At 42.4% G+C, this 18,447-nt stretch overlaps 1 protein-coding gene across 1 annotated transcript; it reads right to left on the bottom strand.

Annotated features, from left to right (window-relative positions):
- Positions 1–4,818: 4,818 nt before the first annotated feature.
- Positions 4,819–5,856, bottom strand: FOXB2 (forkhead box B2). Its single transcript, XM_015814475.1, has one exon. It carries the CDS (start codon positions 5,854–5,856, stop codon positions 4,819–4,821), a length of 1,038 nt encoding a protein of 345 aa, XP_015669961.1.
- Between the last annotated feature and the right edge of the window lie 12,591 nt (positions 5,857–18,447).

Genomic DNA, 18,447 nt, shown 5'->3' with positions numbered 1-18,447 from the left:
TATCTATCTATCTATCTATCTATCTATCTATCTATCTATCTATCTATCTATCTATCTATCTATCTATCTATCCATTCTATAACTGTCAATCCATCTACTTATCCAGACTCCCAAATCTGTCCCCAGGCGGGTTCAGCGATTGTCAACTGGAACGCTGGAGAAAAGCATCTTTTGCGCCTGCCAAATACGTGGGATTTGGGCAGCAACAAGAAGCTCTCAGTCCTGGGAAATCTCTACTTGAGGCACTACTGGCCCTAAAGCAAATTTAGGGGATGAAGGGAGGTTAATGCCGCCCAGCAAAACTTTTTAACTTTATAGTATGATTGTATCGTAAGAAGTAATTCTCAGGTCTTACCAGATCCTTCCCTCCCCCTCCCCCCCCAAAAAAAACCCTAAAAGAAATTTATGTTTATATTTAATATCTTATGATAGAATTTAATATCCTGCACCATCAATACAATTGTTCAAGGGCCATTTTGTTTGCTCTGTAAACTGAAATCCTTACCTAGATAATAAATAATAAATACACAAATCAGGTTCGTTTGGTAATTTGTCGCCTCTTTTTTAACGAATAATCGGTCCAAAATTAAGTCATTAAATCACTTTCCCAGTATGCCAGGTAATACGGTGATTCCCTTCCTATACTCTTAACTTTGATTTTCATTGACAGTCACAATTTACAATATACTGAAATCATTAAAACGCCAGTTTACAATGGCAGATCTCAAAAATCAGAAACCGAGTAGACCTTCGGCGTGTTAGCAGAAAGAGAAATCCACTTCAAGAGCAGACAGTCTCCCTACCCAGCTGAAATTCAGTTGTCTCGTTACACCGGGGATTTACAGCCGTTCTCACGACCCGCCGTTTTGAAGCCGATCCGGCTACTTTGATCCAATTTACTCTTCAGTTTTTAAGGTGTCCTGACCCAAAGTTCAAGAGCCAAAGCCGGGACTGTTTCTTCGGTTAGGGCTGCTGGAAGCAAGCTATGAACCCCCTCTTCCGACCCACTTTTTCTACGGCTCCGTTCCCAAGCTGTCTCGCCTGGACCCTCAGTCGTTCTTTTTTTCTTCTTCTTCTAATGAACAAAGACTAACTTTCAAGACTAACTTTCTTACCGCTTGCCTCTCCTTCCGTATCATATGGAACGCCTCCAAGTCATTTATTTATATATTCATTCATTTATTGAATCAAGAGTCGCCCCATGTTTCCATTTTTTTTCCAGAGTAGGAAAAGTGGTGGTTTGGTTTTGTAATTCTTTAACAAGAGTTGGCGGTGTGACTGCCCACCCTATTTGTAAGGCTTTTGGTTTTTTGGAGTGAAATCGAGCAGAAACGACCGTCTCTCTAGTAATGGGAGTAAAACTCAGTTTCATTAAAATTGTAAGGACAAAATACGGGTCCCCAGCTCTTTCCTAACAAAACTAAGGAGCATTTATTTGTACATAGGGTGAGATCAAAGCTCCTCCTTCCATCTGAAATAAGAACTGATATCAGAGCCTGTTGCAGGGATTCCTGTGAGCTGATCACCCCCCAAATGATTCATTGTGCTTACGTAACTGCTATTTCACCCATATATATAATATAGTCTTCCAATATTTTGACAGGTATATTGATTTATCACTAAGATTTGTTATATGAATTTTCCTATATCTTTTTTAATGTAAAAATATGTGATACAGTTATATCATTAAAACTCGTCTTAATTCCAGAAAACAAACTTTTAAGGATGTTGATACCTTTATTATTATTTTTTCTGTAATGGTTCTTCTTATTTTTTTTAAACAAATATTAAATTTGCTAAATACAAATTTACTACTTCTTTTTAAAAAGTACTTCAGTACCGAAGACACATCAGTCTGCCAATCTGCAACTCTGTCTTCAGATTCTGTTCCAAGTAATTTGCTAAGAATCAACCTTGCATTATGTGTGCTCAAATTTTCTGTGGAGAGAAACTTCCTGAAAAAGAAAATATAGAAGACATTTAAAAACCCAGGAAATATTCAAAACATCTCCAAATTTTCTAAACTTGATAACTGAAATTGTGGTGAAATGTTAGTTTTAGCTCCAAATTACACTAAATTTAAAATTGGACATAGCAGTATAATTCTAGTTTTCAAGAGGTTGTGGTGGGTGGAGGGACTACTGCATCATTTTACTACCAAACTTCATTGTATTGATCTGATCTTTGAATATAATGAGAAATATAACTGAGATTTTAAGTTAATTTTTAAATCCCAGGTTGTAATTTAGGTATAAAAATGTCTGCAGCAGCACAATTTATTTCTAGGCAAGGTTCATCAAGATTATTGCTGTAGATTAATAACTGAAAAACAAATGAGGCAATATATATATATTACCCAGCATCAAATGAAATGATCATCTCCTATCTGGGCAGAATACATGCAGAACAATAGCTTGTGAGTTGCAGCTTAAGTTTTCAGTTAGAGATTTATTGATGTTTTATGGATATAAATGGCTAGCTATACCGAAGAGCAAAAGTCCCAGAAGCATACTTCTGTCTGCTGGAAAGACCCTTACTATGTAGAAAACACGCTATTTATTCTGTAAAGCCTAAGAAACAAATGATGAGCACATCCTTTAAGAGCTCACTTTATCCTTTTAGTGGAGCCTCTCTTGATCTGCCCCTTCTCGCATAAACAAAAATACAAAAGCTGATGCAATTTAATCTTAAGAAAATTGGGAAACTCTGGGGCTAGCTGACACTTCAGCACGAAGCATATAATGGTTTCAGTGGGATTTCCTTGTAGACGCATATAATGAGTTCACAGAAAAACTATAGAGGATGGTGGAGGTTTTCTCTCAGAACTATGCATTTGCACAAACCAATGCATTTTTAAGTAGGATTTCAGAGGATTCTGTTCTAACCAGCACAAATTAACCTGTGACATTTAGCCAAAGGGTTAACATATGCATTAATTGTTCCTCAATTCAAGAGAACATTTTTGGCCTCCAAAAACACTTTCAAGTGGCATAGTGAAGATTATCAATGCACACAGTTGCATCCCAGCATATACAGGTTAATAAATCATAAGAACTAGAGTTAGAGCAGGAAGCCAAGTGATCACTTTTAATGAAAACAACGATGTACAATAAGGCTCCAACTACAGCAATTCACAAACCAGCTGAGACTCAGATTCCATCCGAAAGCAAAGCTCAAAGGCTGATTTCTGGAAATAGAACATTCTCTTATTTCATTGAAACGTCTTTGTGTAAAGTGCTTATCGGTAGGTAAGTGTGTAAGTAAGTGGGAAAAGGACAGATCAAAGCACACACACACATAAAGCAGAGTAGTACTTTTGAAGACAATAAAAATCACAACAATAATTTTTTTCTTAAAAAAAAAACAATCAGAAAAACACAAGTTTTGCACATGTATATAGCAATATAACATTGATGTGTTGGTTGGATAAAACTTATTTCTGAGTTAGGGTCAAAAGGGCAAAAGGTTTACACTTTAGCTTCAGGAACTTCAGCTTATGCCTTACTGCATTCTTTACTGTACTATCTGGTGGCAATGTTTTCAATCTGACATGGAATACAAAGCAAATTTAAAACCCAGTTTCTTTTTTAATCTCCACTTATTTCTCCTTTTTAATTTTTTACCTTGTTTTTATTTTTTGCTTCTGTTGCCATTGTTACAACAGGTTTGGCCAATTGTTTCTTCTTCATTCACAAAATGAAGAAAAATCAAATTGCATAGAAGCTGAGAGTTGGTGTATGAGAGAGAGAGAGACTCTAAATTGTTGTATAAATCTTAGTTGTAATATTCCCAATCCATAGCACAAATGTCATTTTTAATATTTTTTAGGCCCTGGGAAATTCATGTTGTTCTAATATTCAAAACTATCATAATTACCATAATAAAAATATAACAAGAATAAAATTTAATCAAATCTTTGACCTTAATATCAATCTCCTAAAAGCATAACATTCTGTTTCTGCTTTCTTAACTTTTAAAAGCTATCTACCGTACTTTACTTTATCCCAGTTTGACACTGTCGCTTTTGATCTAAACTTAGTAGTTTGAAATAAGAAGGATTGAATAAGTTAATGAAGAATTCTGAGTGACTTAAAAGCTTGCATACCCTTAAACTTGCAAGAGCATGGGGGGGGGAGAGAATATTTATTTTACAGAACAAGTTGCAAACCCCAATCAATGGCAACGTTTTATTTGATTTTTATAGCTCATAACCTACAGTGCTAAAATACTTCATTTGAGATATGTATATATACATATATATATATATTTACAAATTCACTCCAACTATACCTCATTTTTGTACATGCTAACATGAAAATAAGTCTCACTGAAATCACTAGGTTGACCCAGTGTATTTCTGGTGGAATTCAACCAGTAATAGGCATTTATGTAATGTTGATTCTTTTCTATTGCAACAATTCATTGGTTAAGGAAAACTTATTTTCAAGAAATTCAGGGAGGCAAACTTTACCACCACTGTGTGTAAAGTTTTAGTCTTTTGGGACTTAAGCTTGAGTATGGTGTCTGCGTGTGCGTGTATGCGTGCTTGTGTCATTGTATAGCAATTCAAGTGTTAGCTGAATACAGCAAAAGTATTTCACAAAATTAACCGGACTATTTCTGAGTTTATGATGGCTAACATTGAATCCAGAAATTCTTACCTGAACCTGGCTCTGAACACTTGGATTTTACAACAGACAAAATACATGATAATTGTAAGTACGATAACACAAAATGTTCTTTCCAAAGACATTCAACAGGCCCAGACCAATCTTTGGCCCCATGCTTATATCCTAGTGGATGGGATCGTGTCAAGGGTCATACTTCTCCATCTTCCATTCTATGAATGTAAAAGGCAGAATGTAAGGAGATTTTGCCACTGGAGGAATTTGGCGGGATCTGTTCAAGAAGAGAAGAGGAGGCACCGGGAGACGCTGTCTGACAGAGCTGCTGTGTGACGTGGTTGACCGTCAGGGCAGAGATGGCGGTGGATGGCGCAAGGGACGGGGTGGGCTTGATTGGCACAGGGATCGCAGGCAGCGTCTGTGTCGATGGGTGGCAGATGGCCTTGACCGGCATCCCGAAAGGTCCGTATTCTCCCGGCGAAAGGGGAAGGCCGCCCGCAGGCTCAATCACGCCCACGTGGGGCCACACCGAGCTGACCACGGTGCTGATCTGTTGACCGGCGATTGGGTAGCCCAGGTGGTGCATTACGGAAGCCAGCGGCAACCCACCGCCCTGGATCACTCCTTTGTAGTCTCGGCCAATGAGGTTCTCGATGGCGAAGGGGTGCTTGAAGCCAGGAGCCGGGCTGTACGGTTGGAACTGAGGCAACCTTCCGACGGCCACGGCTGCCGCCGCCGCCGCCACCGAGTCTGGATGTCCTTTGGTTGCCGCCGAAGGTTGCAGGGGAGGCGGCGGCGGCGGCGGGTGATGATGAGGGTGGAAATAGTGGCTCAGGTGGGGGTGCAGCACCCCCCCTGCTTTGCCTGCCGCTGCCGGCATGTGGGGCTCCGGCCGCGGCACCTTGAAGCGCTTTCTGCGCCTGAGGAAGCTGCCGTTCTCGAACATGTCCCCGCAGTCCGGGTGCAGCGCCCAGAAGCTGCCTTTGCCGGGCTGGTCGGGCCGCCGCGGGATCTTAATGAAGCAGTCGTTGAAGGAGAGGTTGTGGCGCAGCGAGTTTTGCCAGCGCTGGGTGTGCTCGCGGTAGTAGGGGAAGCGCTCCATGATGAACTTGTAGATGTCGCTGAGGGGGAGCATCTTCTCGCTCGAGTGCTGGATGGCCATGGCCGTCAGCGAGATGTAAGAATAAGGAGGCTTCTGATCGCTGTACGAGCTCTTGCCCGGCCGAGGCATGGCACATTCCGAACCCCTTCCGGCTGTCCCCGCCTAGAAGGGCCGCGCTCTGGGACCCGAAAGGGCCCTTTCGCCGCCTCAGGAGAGAGGAGCAGGACGGCGATCGGTTATCGCATCTCAGGGAGAACGGCTTTTGCTCTTCGATCAGCGCTCGGCACACCCAGCCGGCATTTCCGAGGGAGTCGGCGGACACTTTCCGCCTTCGCCTCCTGCCCAGTCCGCGTGCGCACAAAAACTGATCGGCGCCCTTCGCCGTCTGCTTTTCCCCTCACGTCGTTTTTTTTTTCCCGCCAAGCCGGGCGGCCAGCGCTCCTCTTGCCCTGAGCTCGAAACGAAGGCGCTTAATTCCGAAGGCGCCTCCCGCCAAAACCTCTTTTTCTGAACTCCCTTTGCCCCGCCTCGAAGTCAAGCCCTGGCCGAGCGCTTCAGCCCAGAAGCGCGAGATTCCAGCCGCTCCGTTCCCTCCATCTTCGCCTCGATTCGGACCGAGCACAAGTTCCCGACGAGCCTCAGTGCCCGCCAGGCTCCACTTCAGCCTTTCCCCCGGTTTTCTTCCCCTCAGACCCGAGCCTTCTCTCCGCGAGGAGCCACACCCAGCGCCACCCCCCCCCCCAGGAAGCCGCTTCCGAGTTTCTTGGCTGTTTTCCCGCCGAAAGCGACCTCAGACGCCTGGCTGTGAGGCGGAGGTTTCGGGCTCCGCTTCGAGATTCCCGGAGATGGCAAGAAAGAGGTGCCGCGTTTTCCCTCTCGCCGGTTGGAAACGGAAAAGCAGCAACGACGCGACCGGTTCCTTGGGAAAAGAGGCGGACAGACCCGGCGGATGCCGCGGAAGCCGGAGCAGGCGGCGTGCGGCGTCGTTGAGCTGAAGGCGGGAGCGGCCGGCGGGTTGGCTTGGCGAGGCGGCGAGGCGGCGCGGCGGCTGGGCTTGTGGCGCGACGGAGCTTCCCAGCTCAGTTTTGTGCCGGGGCTGGCTCGGAGTCCGAGAGCCCCCCGCCTCGCTCCGCTTCCCCCGCGTCACATGACTGGGCTCGGGGAAGAGGCAGAGCTGCGAATGGTCGCCTTCTTCGCCCGCTCCTTCGGCGGACGAGGTGGGGGCTAGGGAGGCCCGCGGCGAGGCGAAGCCGGAGGGAGCCTTCCACGCCGGTCGCTCTCGGCTCAGCGCGCTCGCTCCTCGCAGGTCCCTCGCTTTGGCCCCCGGCCTGGGAATCGGATTCGGTTCCGCCCCCCAGCTCGCTCCCCCGCCTAAGCCTTGCTCGCCCTCCTCTCTGAAGACGCTCACGCCCGGCCGAAAGGACAATGAGGGAGACAAGACCCCGCCTCTCCGGGCACGGCGATGCTGGCTGACTCCGTTGAGGAAATCTCCCAAACTTTGAAAGTGGGGCCCAGCGCTTTCCCCTAGAGATAGGAAAGTGTTCCAGATGTTGAGACTCTGGAAGAGAAGAGCAACGAAAATGATTAGGGGCTAGATGCTAAAACATCTATGGGTATGTCTAGAGTCTAATGAAAAGAAGGACTAGGGAGTGACATAATAACACTGTTCCAAAATTTATAACAACAACAATAATAATAGAGTTGGAAGGGACCTTGGAGGTCTTCTAGTCCAACCCTCTGCCCAGGCAGGAAACCCTATACCATTTCGGACAAATGGTTGTCCAATCTCTTCTTAAAAACTTCCAGAGTTGGAGCATTCACAACTTCTGGAGGCAGGTTGTTCCACTGATTACACAGTGGAACACACTGTGTTCCACACTGATTTTAGGGGCTCCTAGAAAAACGAAGGGGTCAAACTATTTTCCAAAGCATCAAAAGGCAAGACAAGAAACAATGGTTGGAAACTAACCAAGGAGAGAAGCAACATAGAACTAAGGAGAAATTTCCTAACGGTGAGAGCAATCAACCAATGGAATCAGAAGTTGTGTATGCTCTATCACTGGAGGCTTTCAAAAAGAGACTGGACAACCATTTGTCTGAAATGATATAGGATCTCCTGCTTGAGCAGGGCTTGCACTAAAAGATCTCCGAGGTCTCTTCTAACTCTATTATTCTATGTTCTAAGGCTGCCTTAGCCTCAGGTATACAGCCTTGGCTCAAATCCATTTCCATGTTCTTTTGTGGTGAGTAGCACAGCCCAGTTCACATCCTACTATCTTTCAACTAAGAGACAAGTGCTCAATTTGTCCCAGACAAGTAGTACAATCTTGCACCTTTCGTGAACTGAAAAGAGGAAGGCTGCAATCCGAAAGTCACTTTCTAATGTTAGAGATAGGAACACAAAGATAGGAAAACGAAAGTTGACATCTTCACGATGGCTGACAGTTTATACTTGCTTTTATGGTCTTAGAGTACAATGGACCTGAAGTGCCTCTTAGGTTAGCAGATGGGGCCAGTGGGAAAAGGTTTAGCCTTCGGGTAAGTTGTGTTGAAATCAGTTGGATCTCAGTGTAAAGCAGCCTTTCCCTACTGGGTCCCGTCCAGCAGTTAAAGCTAGACTTTATCTGGGGTGCGTAGGGAGGTGGGAAGTGCTTTAAAGTGATAGCATTTAGGGCTGATGGGTAAAAATGTGATCTAAGACCGCCTGAAATTGATGGATAGAAGTTTTGGAATTGCACCCTATCTTCTCTGATAAGATACCTTACATTTTTAGGCTTGTGGGCTAAAGAGTGTTATTTCTCTTACCCCAACCTAAGCAGAAATTGGAAGGCGCTCTACTGAAATGAATATTTCTGGGTAAAATGGATGAAAGTATATTTCTTCTGGGCGGAAAATGCAACCTCGGATAGTATCTAGAATCACTAAATCAGCAGCACCGAGGAACGGCGAGAGCCAAAAGGCAGGGGGGGGGGGGAGAGGTTTCTTTCAGCCCTGGTCCAAGAGCCGCCTCGCCCGTCGAAGCGTAAACAAGAGCGCAAAGGGCCAGTGGCTTGTGCAGGTGCCTTTCTGCAGCCCGGAGCTGAGACTTCCTAGCGAAGAATTTTTGGCGGTCGGAAAACAGTTACCGGATCCGGAGAAGAATGTGAAAATACCTTGACCGGGAAAAGAAAGGCTCGAAATTTCTGCGTAATTGTGTCGGTGTCTCAACCCTGAGCGATACGCACCATTACCCGTTTTTCGAGCGTAGTGAAATCGCCAAGGTCAATCGGTGGTGAAAGGGTGATTCAAAGGGTTGCAAGCAAAAATAACCCAAATTAACAGACAGCAGAGAGGAACTCAACAGAACACAACCCATTTTCAAGCAAATGAAAATGCACACCCACAAAACAAACCGGGAGTGAACAACTTGTTGATCTGTTATGGGGAGCAAAGCGCCAGACAAAAGCATGAATTCAGTTTTGAAATGGCTCGCGTCTCTTTTCAGCCAGAATATATAGCGAGCATTGATAAAACTATAGACGGGTGGAGAGGATTTTGTTTTTCCCCCAATCAAGGCAATGCGCAGATCTAGCTGGGGCAAAAAAGGTTAGGGCCACAAAAACAAACACAAAATCCCGGCATCAGTACAGTAAAATACATTTCCACAGGATTTCGTCTTCTTTTTCTGCTTCTCCCCCCACCACTAGCCTACCTGATGGGCAGAGGGGGCCGTTCGCCTCGGGTCCCGAGGCTCGGGGTCCCCCTTGCCCTCCTCTGCCCGCTGCCTGACCTGCCGCTGGAAACCGGCGAGGCGATTCCTGAGGGCAAAGCAGCTCCGCTAATCGGGTTGGCATCAGGCAGCGGCCGTTTCGGGTTTCAGGAGTTGGGCGCGCGTGTGTATGTGTACACTACAGACGATCGGCTCTCCAAACATTGGCTGCTGCCAGGGAGGCTGGCGGCCCAGCTGTGCTCACGGATGCCCGCAATTAGCAGCGGATCCGCTCCTTCCCGGCCGGGCCTGTGTGCGGACCCTCTCCCCAACTTTGGCCCAAAGAGGCCACTCTCCAGCCCGATCGCCCACCGCCCAAGAGCCACCCTGCCCCTCCCAGAGTCGGGGGGGGGAGAGATTTGTTCGCTTCTCCAGCCGCGAGGCTGCCAAAGAAAAGCCCCCCCGCCCCCCTGCGAGGCTCCCTCGGCGCTGCCGTCGCAGGTTGCCAAGCAGGCACCAGATTTCTGGTGGTGCCGCTGTGGCTGCAGCCGCGTCGGATGGCGCATCCCAGCCGCCAGCCCAACTGTCGGCGCTCGGCTCCCCTCTGGCCTTCCGAGACACGGAGGGATTCTCGGGGGACAACGGCGGCTCAGCTCGGCGGGATCGGGGCGCCCAGGCTTTTCTGCCAGGAGACTCCCAAATCTGTCCCCAGGCGGAGTCACTGACACGTGATCTCAGGAAAAAGTATTACAACATTCGACAAATAGGGGATGCGGTGGTATGACGAATGATTAAGTGCCATCAAGTCGGGATCGACTCTTGGCGACCACACAGATTTTCTCCGGGATGATATGCCCCGTACTTCGAAGACGGCACTGTTGCGCCTATGCTTGACTCCACTCACCGTGCTGCTAATCTTCCTCTTCTCTTTCTTTTTCAACTCTCCCAGTATTATAAACTCCTTTAGAGATTTAGTCTTTACATAATGGGTCTGATGTACAATATTTTGTATGTGTTTATTTGTGCCTCCGGGTGATTTGTCCCATGATCCAGTCTTTTGGCCATCCATGATATTCTCTAGAATCTTCTCCAACATCAAAGTTAAAAACTATCAATCTTCTTTCTATCCTACTTCTTCAAAGTCCAACTTCTGCTCCCACAGAGTTTCACGGGGAAATCCTGTGCCTGCACAAACGTGATCTCTGTAGGTATATACATATCTTCGCATGTGAATCTCTTTTCCAAAGTCTTTCATTGCTACTCTACCAGGTGCTACCGTTGTAGTCTCTGTTGTATTTCTTGGCTCTTTACTGTGAGCAGTTGATCCTAAAAGGCGTACTGTATATCTTCATTCTCAATGTCTTGGTTTAGCATCCAATAAAATTGGGGATCAATAGGGTTAATCTCCTTGCACCCAAATAATCTCCTAGCAATGGTTATTCACCCACATATTTAATGCTAATCCCATTTAAAAAAAAGCAGAGAGACCTACTCCCTTCATATTTGAACTTTGTAAAATCACCATAGCTTGAGCAGGGCAGCTTTTCTGGTTCTCTTTCCTAATTTTCTCTCCACTCTCAGAAGAGATTATTAGATTTCTGTCCCACCCATCTACCCTTCAAGAATTTAAGGAGGCTTTCATCTTGTCTTTATCCATGGAGAAATGATGTTGAGCAGAAAGAGTGGCCCAAAGTCCTAGAGGACATGTCCATTCCTAAGGATGGGCCTGAACCCAACTCTATCTGGCCCTAATTCCATACCTAAATCATTGCATCATCGTTGTTGTTGTTAGTTGCCTGTCCGACCCATCACAACCCCATGGACAACATTCCTCCAGGCCTTCCTGTCCTCTACCATCTTCTGGAGCCCATTTAATCTCATGCCTACTGCTTCAGTGACTCCATTCAGCCACTCCATTCTCTGTCATCCCCTTCTTCTATTGCCCTCAATCTTTCCCAGCATTAGGCTCTTCTCCAGTGAGTCCTTCCTTCTCATTAGGTGGCCAAAGTACTTGAGTTTCAACTTCAGGATCTGGCCTTCTAAAGAGCAGTCAGGGTTGATCTCCTCTAGGGCTGACTGGTTTGATCGTCTTGCAGTCCAGGGGACTGGCAGGAGTCTTCCCGGTCATCTCTTGTTTCACCACATCCAGCTTGCCTTGATTCATGGATCTTACATTCCAGGTTCCTATGGAGAATAGATCTTTACAGCATCAGACTTTCCTTTCACCACCAGATGCATCCACAGCTGAGCATCCTTTTGGCTTTGGCCCAATCATTTCACTCTTTCTGGCGCTACTAGTACTAGCCCTCTGCTCTTCCCCAGTAACATACTGGACACCTTCCGATCTGAGGGGCTCATCTTCCAGCGACATATTTTCATTGCATCGTATTGTCTGGTAAATGTTGTGGGAACAATAGAGAAAACTGCAAATGGTTGATCTTTTGGATGTTACTACATTCAGAAAAATTAATTTCTTGCAAAACTCAATCTTAAAATGTGGCTTTTAGAAGCCAGATTCATGCTTTACTCCAACTTATTATCCAGTTTGCAAGGGCTGTCCAAGGCTTAATTGTGATGGGCTTGAAGTGTCTTGGGATCCTGTCTGGCAGCAGGGGGTGGCAGAGCCTAAAGCCAAGCCAAAGATGGATTTTCTTGTCTCTCTCCTTGCAGAGATTGTAGCAAGGTCCAGTCCAGATGCCTGCCGTCGTTCTCTTTATTTCCCAGTAGAAGTTTTGAAATCCAACATTTTAATGAGAGTTAATAAGATGGCTCCCTTATCTGCAAGATCTGGTGCACTTTTTTGCCTTTTTAATAATACATTATTGGTTTTAATTGTTGATCATTTTTAATGTTCCTATTTTATCATTTCTGTTTCCAGAATCATGGTCTCTGCTGGATGGCTATATAAATAAATGATTTTATAGCATGATTACAGTTCATATATTTTATCTATGAATGATTTTTTAAAAAGTATATTGTATTTGTAGATAAGGGAAAGGGGCTTCTGGGTGCTGAAACAGACCTTGCTTCTTCCATTCGGAAAGATGCCAGAAATGGATCCCTTTGGAGTGGGATTGCTTTAAGTAAAAGGGAAGCTCAATAAGGAACAAAGTTTTCCTTTTCTGTTGGAAAGAGTAATAACAAAAGATTGTTCATAAGCAGCCAGGTGTCACGGTGCAACTCTTGACAGCAACTGTCTTCCTTTTGAGCCAGCCAGCTCTGGAATACATTACATTAATTAAGTCTTTGGTGATTTAGCCTCCTTAGAGATAAGTCCAACAATGTAATTAAGAGCATGGTGGTTATATTAGGTATGAATATTCAAAACAGCATCAATTAATTAGCCAACAGATCTCTCTCACTGTTTCTCAATAGCCCCTTAAGTCCTCTGATACATTTCAAGAGTCATTGTCAGGAAAAGAAGAGAGAATTTAAAATGTTTAACCACCCACCGTCAAGCACCCACACAAGCAGGGCAGAGCAATTTTAGATGGTGCACAACAATTTTAGATGGTGCACATTATTTTCTCTCTTCCCCCCCCCACAAACACAGCTCCTGGAGCATGTGCAGAAGGCAGTGAAGGTGGGATTGAGTGACCCAGGAAAGCGAAGATCACTTACAATTAAAGGCAGGAGCAATTGGAGTGGAAGGCCTTCCTTCCAGGCACCAGGAGGCTAATCCATTCTCCATCCTTTCAGACATGTTAGAAAGATAAATATTAAATCTGCTATCACAAAGGGAGCTGTTAAACAGATACTAAGCTGATATGCATAAAAAATTAATTAGGTAGTTTTCTCAGCTTCAAACTCCTGGACAAATAACTACTTGTAAAGTACACCTTCTGGGCATATTGAACATATGCTGGAATTATCCTTAATTGACTAATTACATAAATTACTCATTAATTTTACAGCACATCAATTATAAAAGATATATCAATTAATTTTGCATAAATTAAGACCCAAGCCCCCCCCAGAACACAAGAGAGAGAGGTTGGTGTAACAAAACATGCAGAGCGGGAGAAGAAAAAACAATGTTTGTGTATTTGTAGATGGCAATAATAATTTGTTCTGCTCTGGGCACCAAGATTTTCTTAAAGAACAACATCCTAAAGACCACTTACGACGTGATCATGCGTGCACCAAGGCGAAACAGACCATTTAAATCAATTAGAATTGCTCTGATGGAAAATGAGAGCTTGGCAATGACAAAGTACTTAGACATTAGTAATCACAAATGATTTAACATCCACATTAAATGGCAGACTGGGTAGTAAAGCTTATTTTCCTAAGTCAGCAGGGTGCCTATAACTAAGTAAGTTATCTCTGTATATTCCAAAATAGACTTTGGCAACGATTTCACACACAATTGGTAAAAATTAATTTGACACTCCTCATACCAAACACATGCATATCTGTTTTTCCTTCAATTTTCCAATTTTCTCAGGACCATACTTTATTTTATTTTTTTACATTGCATTAGCTTAAAAGTTTTTTTTTAAAGAAACCAAAGGAGCAAATAAAAATAAAGACATGTTCCTTTATTTGTAAGGATAGTAAAGGCAAAGCCATCAGTTTAATCTGTTGGGTGGTCAGTATAGGTACAATACTGTATACCAGATTATTCTTAAATTGAGTTAATCTTTCTTGAATTTCATTATCAAATTAAAAAGAGTCTTGATGAGAAAATCTTTACTTGGTTGATATGATAGGCTGTTTTGTTTTGTCTAATTCTTTATTCTAACTATTTCTGCAATATATATGTCAAGCCCCTATGGGCTTGCCACTAATGGGAGGGGGGAGGAGGGGACAAGACCACTGGATGGAGGCGTCAGAAGGCAGCGGATGGGACCAGCAGTGACAGCCCTTTCCCTCCCCCGTACCTGTCTGCTGGAAGGGGGACCCTGCGGAGCTCGGCTAGGAGGCCGTCCCACCGAACAGCTGAGCAGTGCAGAGAAGCGGTGGGGAGCTGAATGCTGAAAGCCTCATTTCCTTGCCTTGCTGCCCTACCGGCGTGCACACCGGATGCTGGCTAGGTGGGTGGGGGTTGGGCCGGCCAGGAGGCGCCTATTTAGAGCACTGGGAGGCGGTTGCTCCCAGCCCTGACTTTGTTTGCTGTTTGTTGGAATCCTGCATGCCAGAGCATTCCGGAAATAAACCATCCACCTGTGAATATATATTCAATTTTGCATATTAAATATATATATATATATTCAGTATGCAAAATTTTTTGAATCAAAATAAAATAAAAAGTTGAGTAACAATTGATATTGCTCACAACAATTACAAGTTATAGGCAAATTTAAAAACTGATTTAGCAAAACAAAAAAATATCTTAGAATAACTATTTAATATTAAATAATTCTAGTGCAGCTAATATTAGATATATACATGTGAACATGCACTTACACAGAGTACACAATAGCTAAATTTTTAACACAGAGATAAAGCATATAGTTCAGACTGACATTTTTTTTCTAGCCAACATCATAGCGTTAATCCACACCCCCAAATGGAAAATCTAGCTCTGACTGTCTAAATAGCATGTAACTTGCCATAAATTGTCAAAAGGATTTTTGATTAGACTTAGATTTGACTAAATTTATCAAGATTGGGACCTTAATATTTATTAATTTTAGTCACAATTAGTCACAGATAATTTTTTATATTTGGAAGTCTGCAGTGGGACAAATAGTTTCATCTGAACATTTTTTTTCCTCCAGGGAAGAATGAAAATTAAAGTCAGTGGATATCAAAAACTAAGTTCAAAGTTTAGTGATAAATTAAAAAATCAACATATTGCTAGATTTGAGTGATATCCACTTCAGTTTGTAATTGCTGATCATCTAGCAAAAAAGTGATGCAAGGCAGAACATAGCTGAAAAAGCTGGAGATGGAATATTGTGTTTCTTTCAGGTGCAGAAAACGTTATCGCTATATTCACCTTTTGTTTCTAATGTCATTTTGGTGTGTCCCAGGCAGCAAATGTCCTAGGCCAATTTTTGTTAGAGGATTTTATGTCCCTGCTGTTAGACTTTTTTAAAAAATTTAAGTGTCCAGTGTAGAAGAGAGGACTTTGATGATCAATCAGCATTCTTATGTTCTTAGTTTAATATCTACCAGAGAACATTGGAAAATTATACGCTCTATTATATAAACAAATCAATTAATTGTTGGATAGTTTTACCCCAAAGGATATTTTTTGTGTTGGGTATGGCAATTTGCAAGAATGGGATGAATTACAAGGGCATTTCATTGTAGATGATGACAGGTTAGTTCATGGTTTAAATAACTTTTTACATTTTCTCAAAATCATAAACACATTTTTCCCCCAAATCTAATCTGATGAATTGCCAATCATGGAATTAATGTTATTGAAATAACTAAGGCACCACTCAATATATTTTTTTGTTATGTAAAAAGAAAATATTATACAAAAACAAACATACAACCAATAACATCCCCACTCTCAACCCTGAGTCTGCCCCTTTTTTAAAAAATAAAAATAAAAATCTATCCTCCAAAAGTTATAATGGTGATATAGGTGATGATCCTCAGAGGGTAGAGCAAAACTCTTTATCTCGGTATATGAAGCTAAGCACATGTTCATGGGTTTATTATGAGGAATGGCATATCCCCGTCTAGCCCTGTTTTATAGCTCAGCTAAAATCCTCGTGTTCCTTGAGTGAATAGAAACAGACAGGCTCCCAGGACTGTTCCCTTCTCAGGTTAAATTCTTATGGGCACACTATGATAAACAGGACTCTCTTACACTCTTGCAAGTTGTCTGTTCATGTGAATGCCACTTCTTCATCAGGGCCCAACTGAGCCCAATTAATTAGTGGTAAACTCTTGTCATTTACTTTCATGAGATATCTATGAAATAAAAGAATGACCCAGCACAGTTTATGTAGTTAGTCAGAAATCACGGTGAAATGTCATTACGTTTCATCAAGGGATTTAAGCGAAGTGAAGTGAGTTAAATGCAAAATTAATTAAGTTGTTAATTAGTTAATTAACTGTTATGCTTTTAAGTGATGCCATTAACAAACTGACATAAATTTCAGTTTAATTTCCTAAATGTAGAAAGTGTTTATGAAGCTGTAAAAGCCCGAGGGCTCCATTCACCCTAAAGAATTTTAAAGCAACTGCAAACATAATTATATTTGTATGAAAACTGTTAGATTGCTTTTTAAAAACAGTCCAAAGTGAACCTTGATCTATTTTTGGAATAATGGTGGTGAATTTTTATATAGTGTTTTGTGATTGATCCTCCATCATTCCAACTTTTTCAAGATGCCTCAGGTGGCTCTAGTCATGATGTTATTTATTCAGCTAATGTAATGGTTTGAGCGGTGAACTAGAAGTGGAGCCATCTGGGTTCAAAATCCCCACTCAGCCATGTAGCTTACTGAGTAACCTTGGGCCAGTCATTATCTTTCAGCATAATCTCCCAGGACTGCTGAGAGAATTAAATTGGATGGGTGGAGAACCTTATAAGCTGGCTTGAGAAACTGTGGAATATAAATGCTCCTACTGCCACTGTTCTTAGCATTGAACATGGGACACAAATAACATGGAATGTTATTCTTAGTGCATATCAGTGTTTATCATATTTTGCATTGCAATACTTCTCTCCAATGATCTATATTAAATAAGTTAGCTACTGTAATTACATTATTGAAGAGGTGCCAATCCAGTGGCAGCCACTGGATTCCCCAACTAATGGGAAATTCATCTTAAAATGTATAGAGTATATTTATCTCATCATAAAATAATCAGTATATTTATCTCATCATAAAATAATCAGCAAGCCACGTGCTTTTGGAGCACGTGGCTTGCAAGTTTGGAAAGTATAATTCAGTAACTGAATAATTTAGGCGTTATTTTTTAAAATAATGGCTTGATTATAAGGATTCTTATTTTTTAACCACGCATACCATAACAGGACCCATCGTAAAGCTCATTAAAACAATAAAACTGAGTGAGGAAAACATACAGGGCATGTTTCCTGGAATTCTCTTATAGCATATTATAGTATCTTATAATATTCTGCTCTGGGACACATGACTAAAGGAAGAAAGAAGTGGGGCTTAAGAGTATAATTGTCTGCTTTCTAAGTTACTGCCCATCTGCCTGTCCCATATATTCGTGTGGTGTTTTTTCTGGATTTCTTTTCTCTGCAACCCTTGGCCACATCCAATCCATTTTCAAATTCAATCTATATTTTGCCAGTTTCTTTACCCACAGCAAATTTAATCACAATCTGTTCCATTTTTGTAAAATTATCCTCCCAATCAACAGGCAGATAGAGTCTTGGGTTCCCTTATGTAATTTCTTTCCAACATTCTGTTTATGTGGAAATAATAAAAAAACAATGAACTCATTGATTTTACTCAGACAAAGCTGATGTTGGATTATTCATAAATGGTCATCTTTTAGCTATAAAAGGGAAGTTCATAGTTTATTTTCTATGAATCACCTTCTCAAATATAATATTTTTAAGATATTTGGATGCAATTGTTGGAATTCTCATAGTCCATTGTATTTAGGAATCTTTGCCATTAGAATTCCAATGTATTTAGAGAAATTTAAAAGAACCAGATGTTGTTTTAAACCAATCTTAAGCAAATAGATGTATGTGCGAATGTTAATATGCTCCTAACCTGGCCTGTGAAATAATAACCTAGTAATTTACCATTTAATGTAGCTGCTATTTTCAATATAGCCAGCAGAGGAAGTAATACTTTAAATTTAAAGCTTTAGTTTTGAGGAACTTCATTCTTAATAAATGAAGGCAAATACTGTTGTGCACTCTTTTAGATTTTTTTTAAATTTACTTGAAGCAATGTGAGCTTTCCCCCTCCTTTAAATAAATATGTTTACAAAAGCTGATTGGGTTTATATTTAATGCGTATAGATGGCTCAAATGAAGTTTTGCCAAAAGGGCAGAACTGGCTGTATCTCCATATTGGAGAAGGGAAATGAAAGGTTTTTATCTGAAGCTTCAGAGAACTACTGCTATCAGTCAG

The sequence above is a fragment of the Protobothrops mucrosquamatus genome, unplaced genomic scaffold (genome assembly GCF_001527695.2).
Source record: "Protobothrops mucrosquamatus isolate PMUCROS unplaced genomic scaffold, P.Mucros_1.0 scaffold254, whole genome shotgun sequence".
Classification (NCBI taxonomy): Eukaryota; Metazoa; Chordata; class Lepidosauria; order Squamata; family Viperidae; genus Protobothrops; species Protobothrops mucrosquamatus.
The sequence above is the reverse complement of the archived record's forward strand: the minus strand, read 5'-3'. Positions and strand labels throughout refer to the sequence as shown.

What these genes read in the sequence shown, in the direction of transcription:
- FOXB2 (XM_015814475.1), bottom strand. Translation starts at nt 5,856, where the DNA reads ATGCCTCGGCCGGGCAAGAGCTCGTACAGCGATCAGAAGCCTCCTTAT.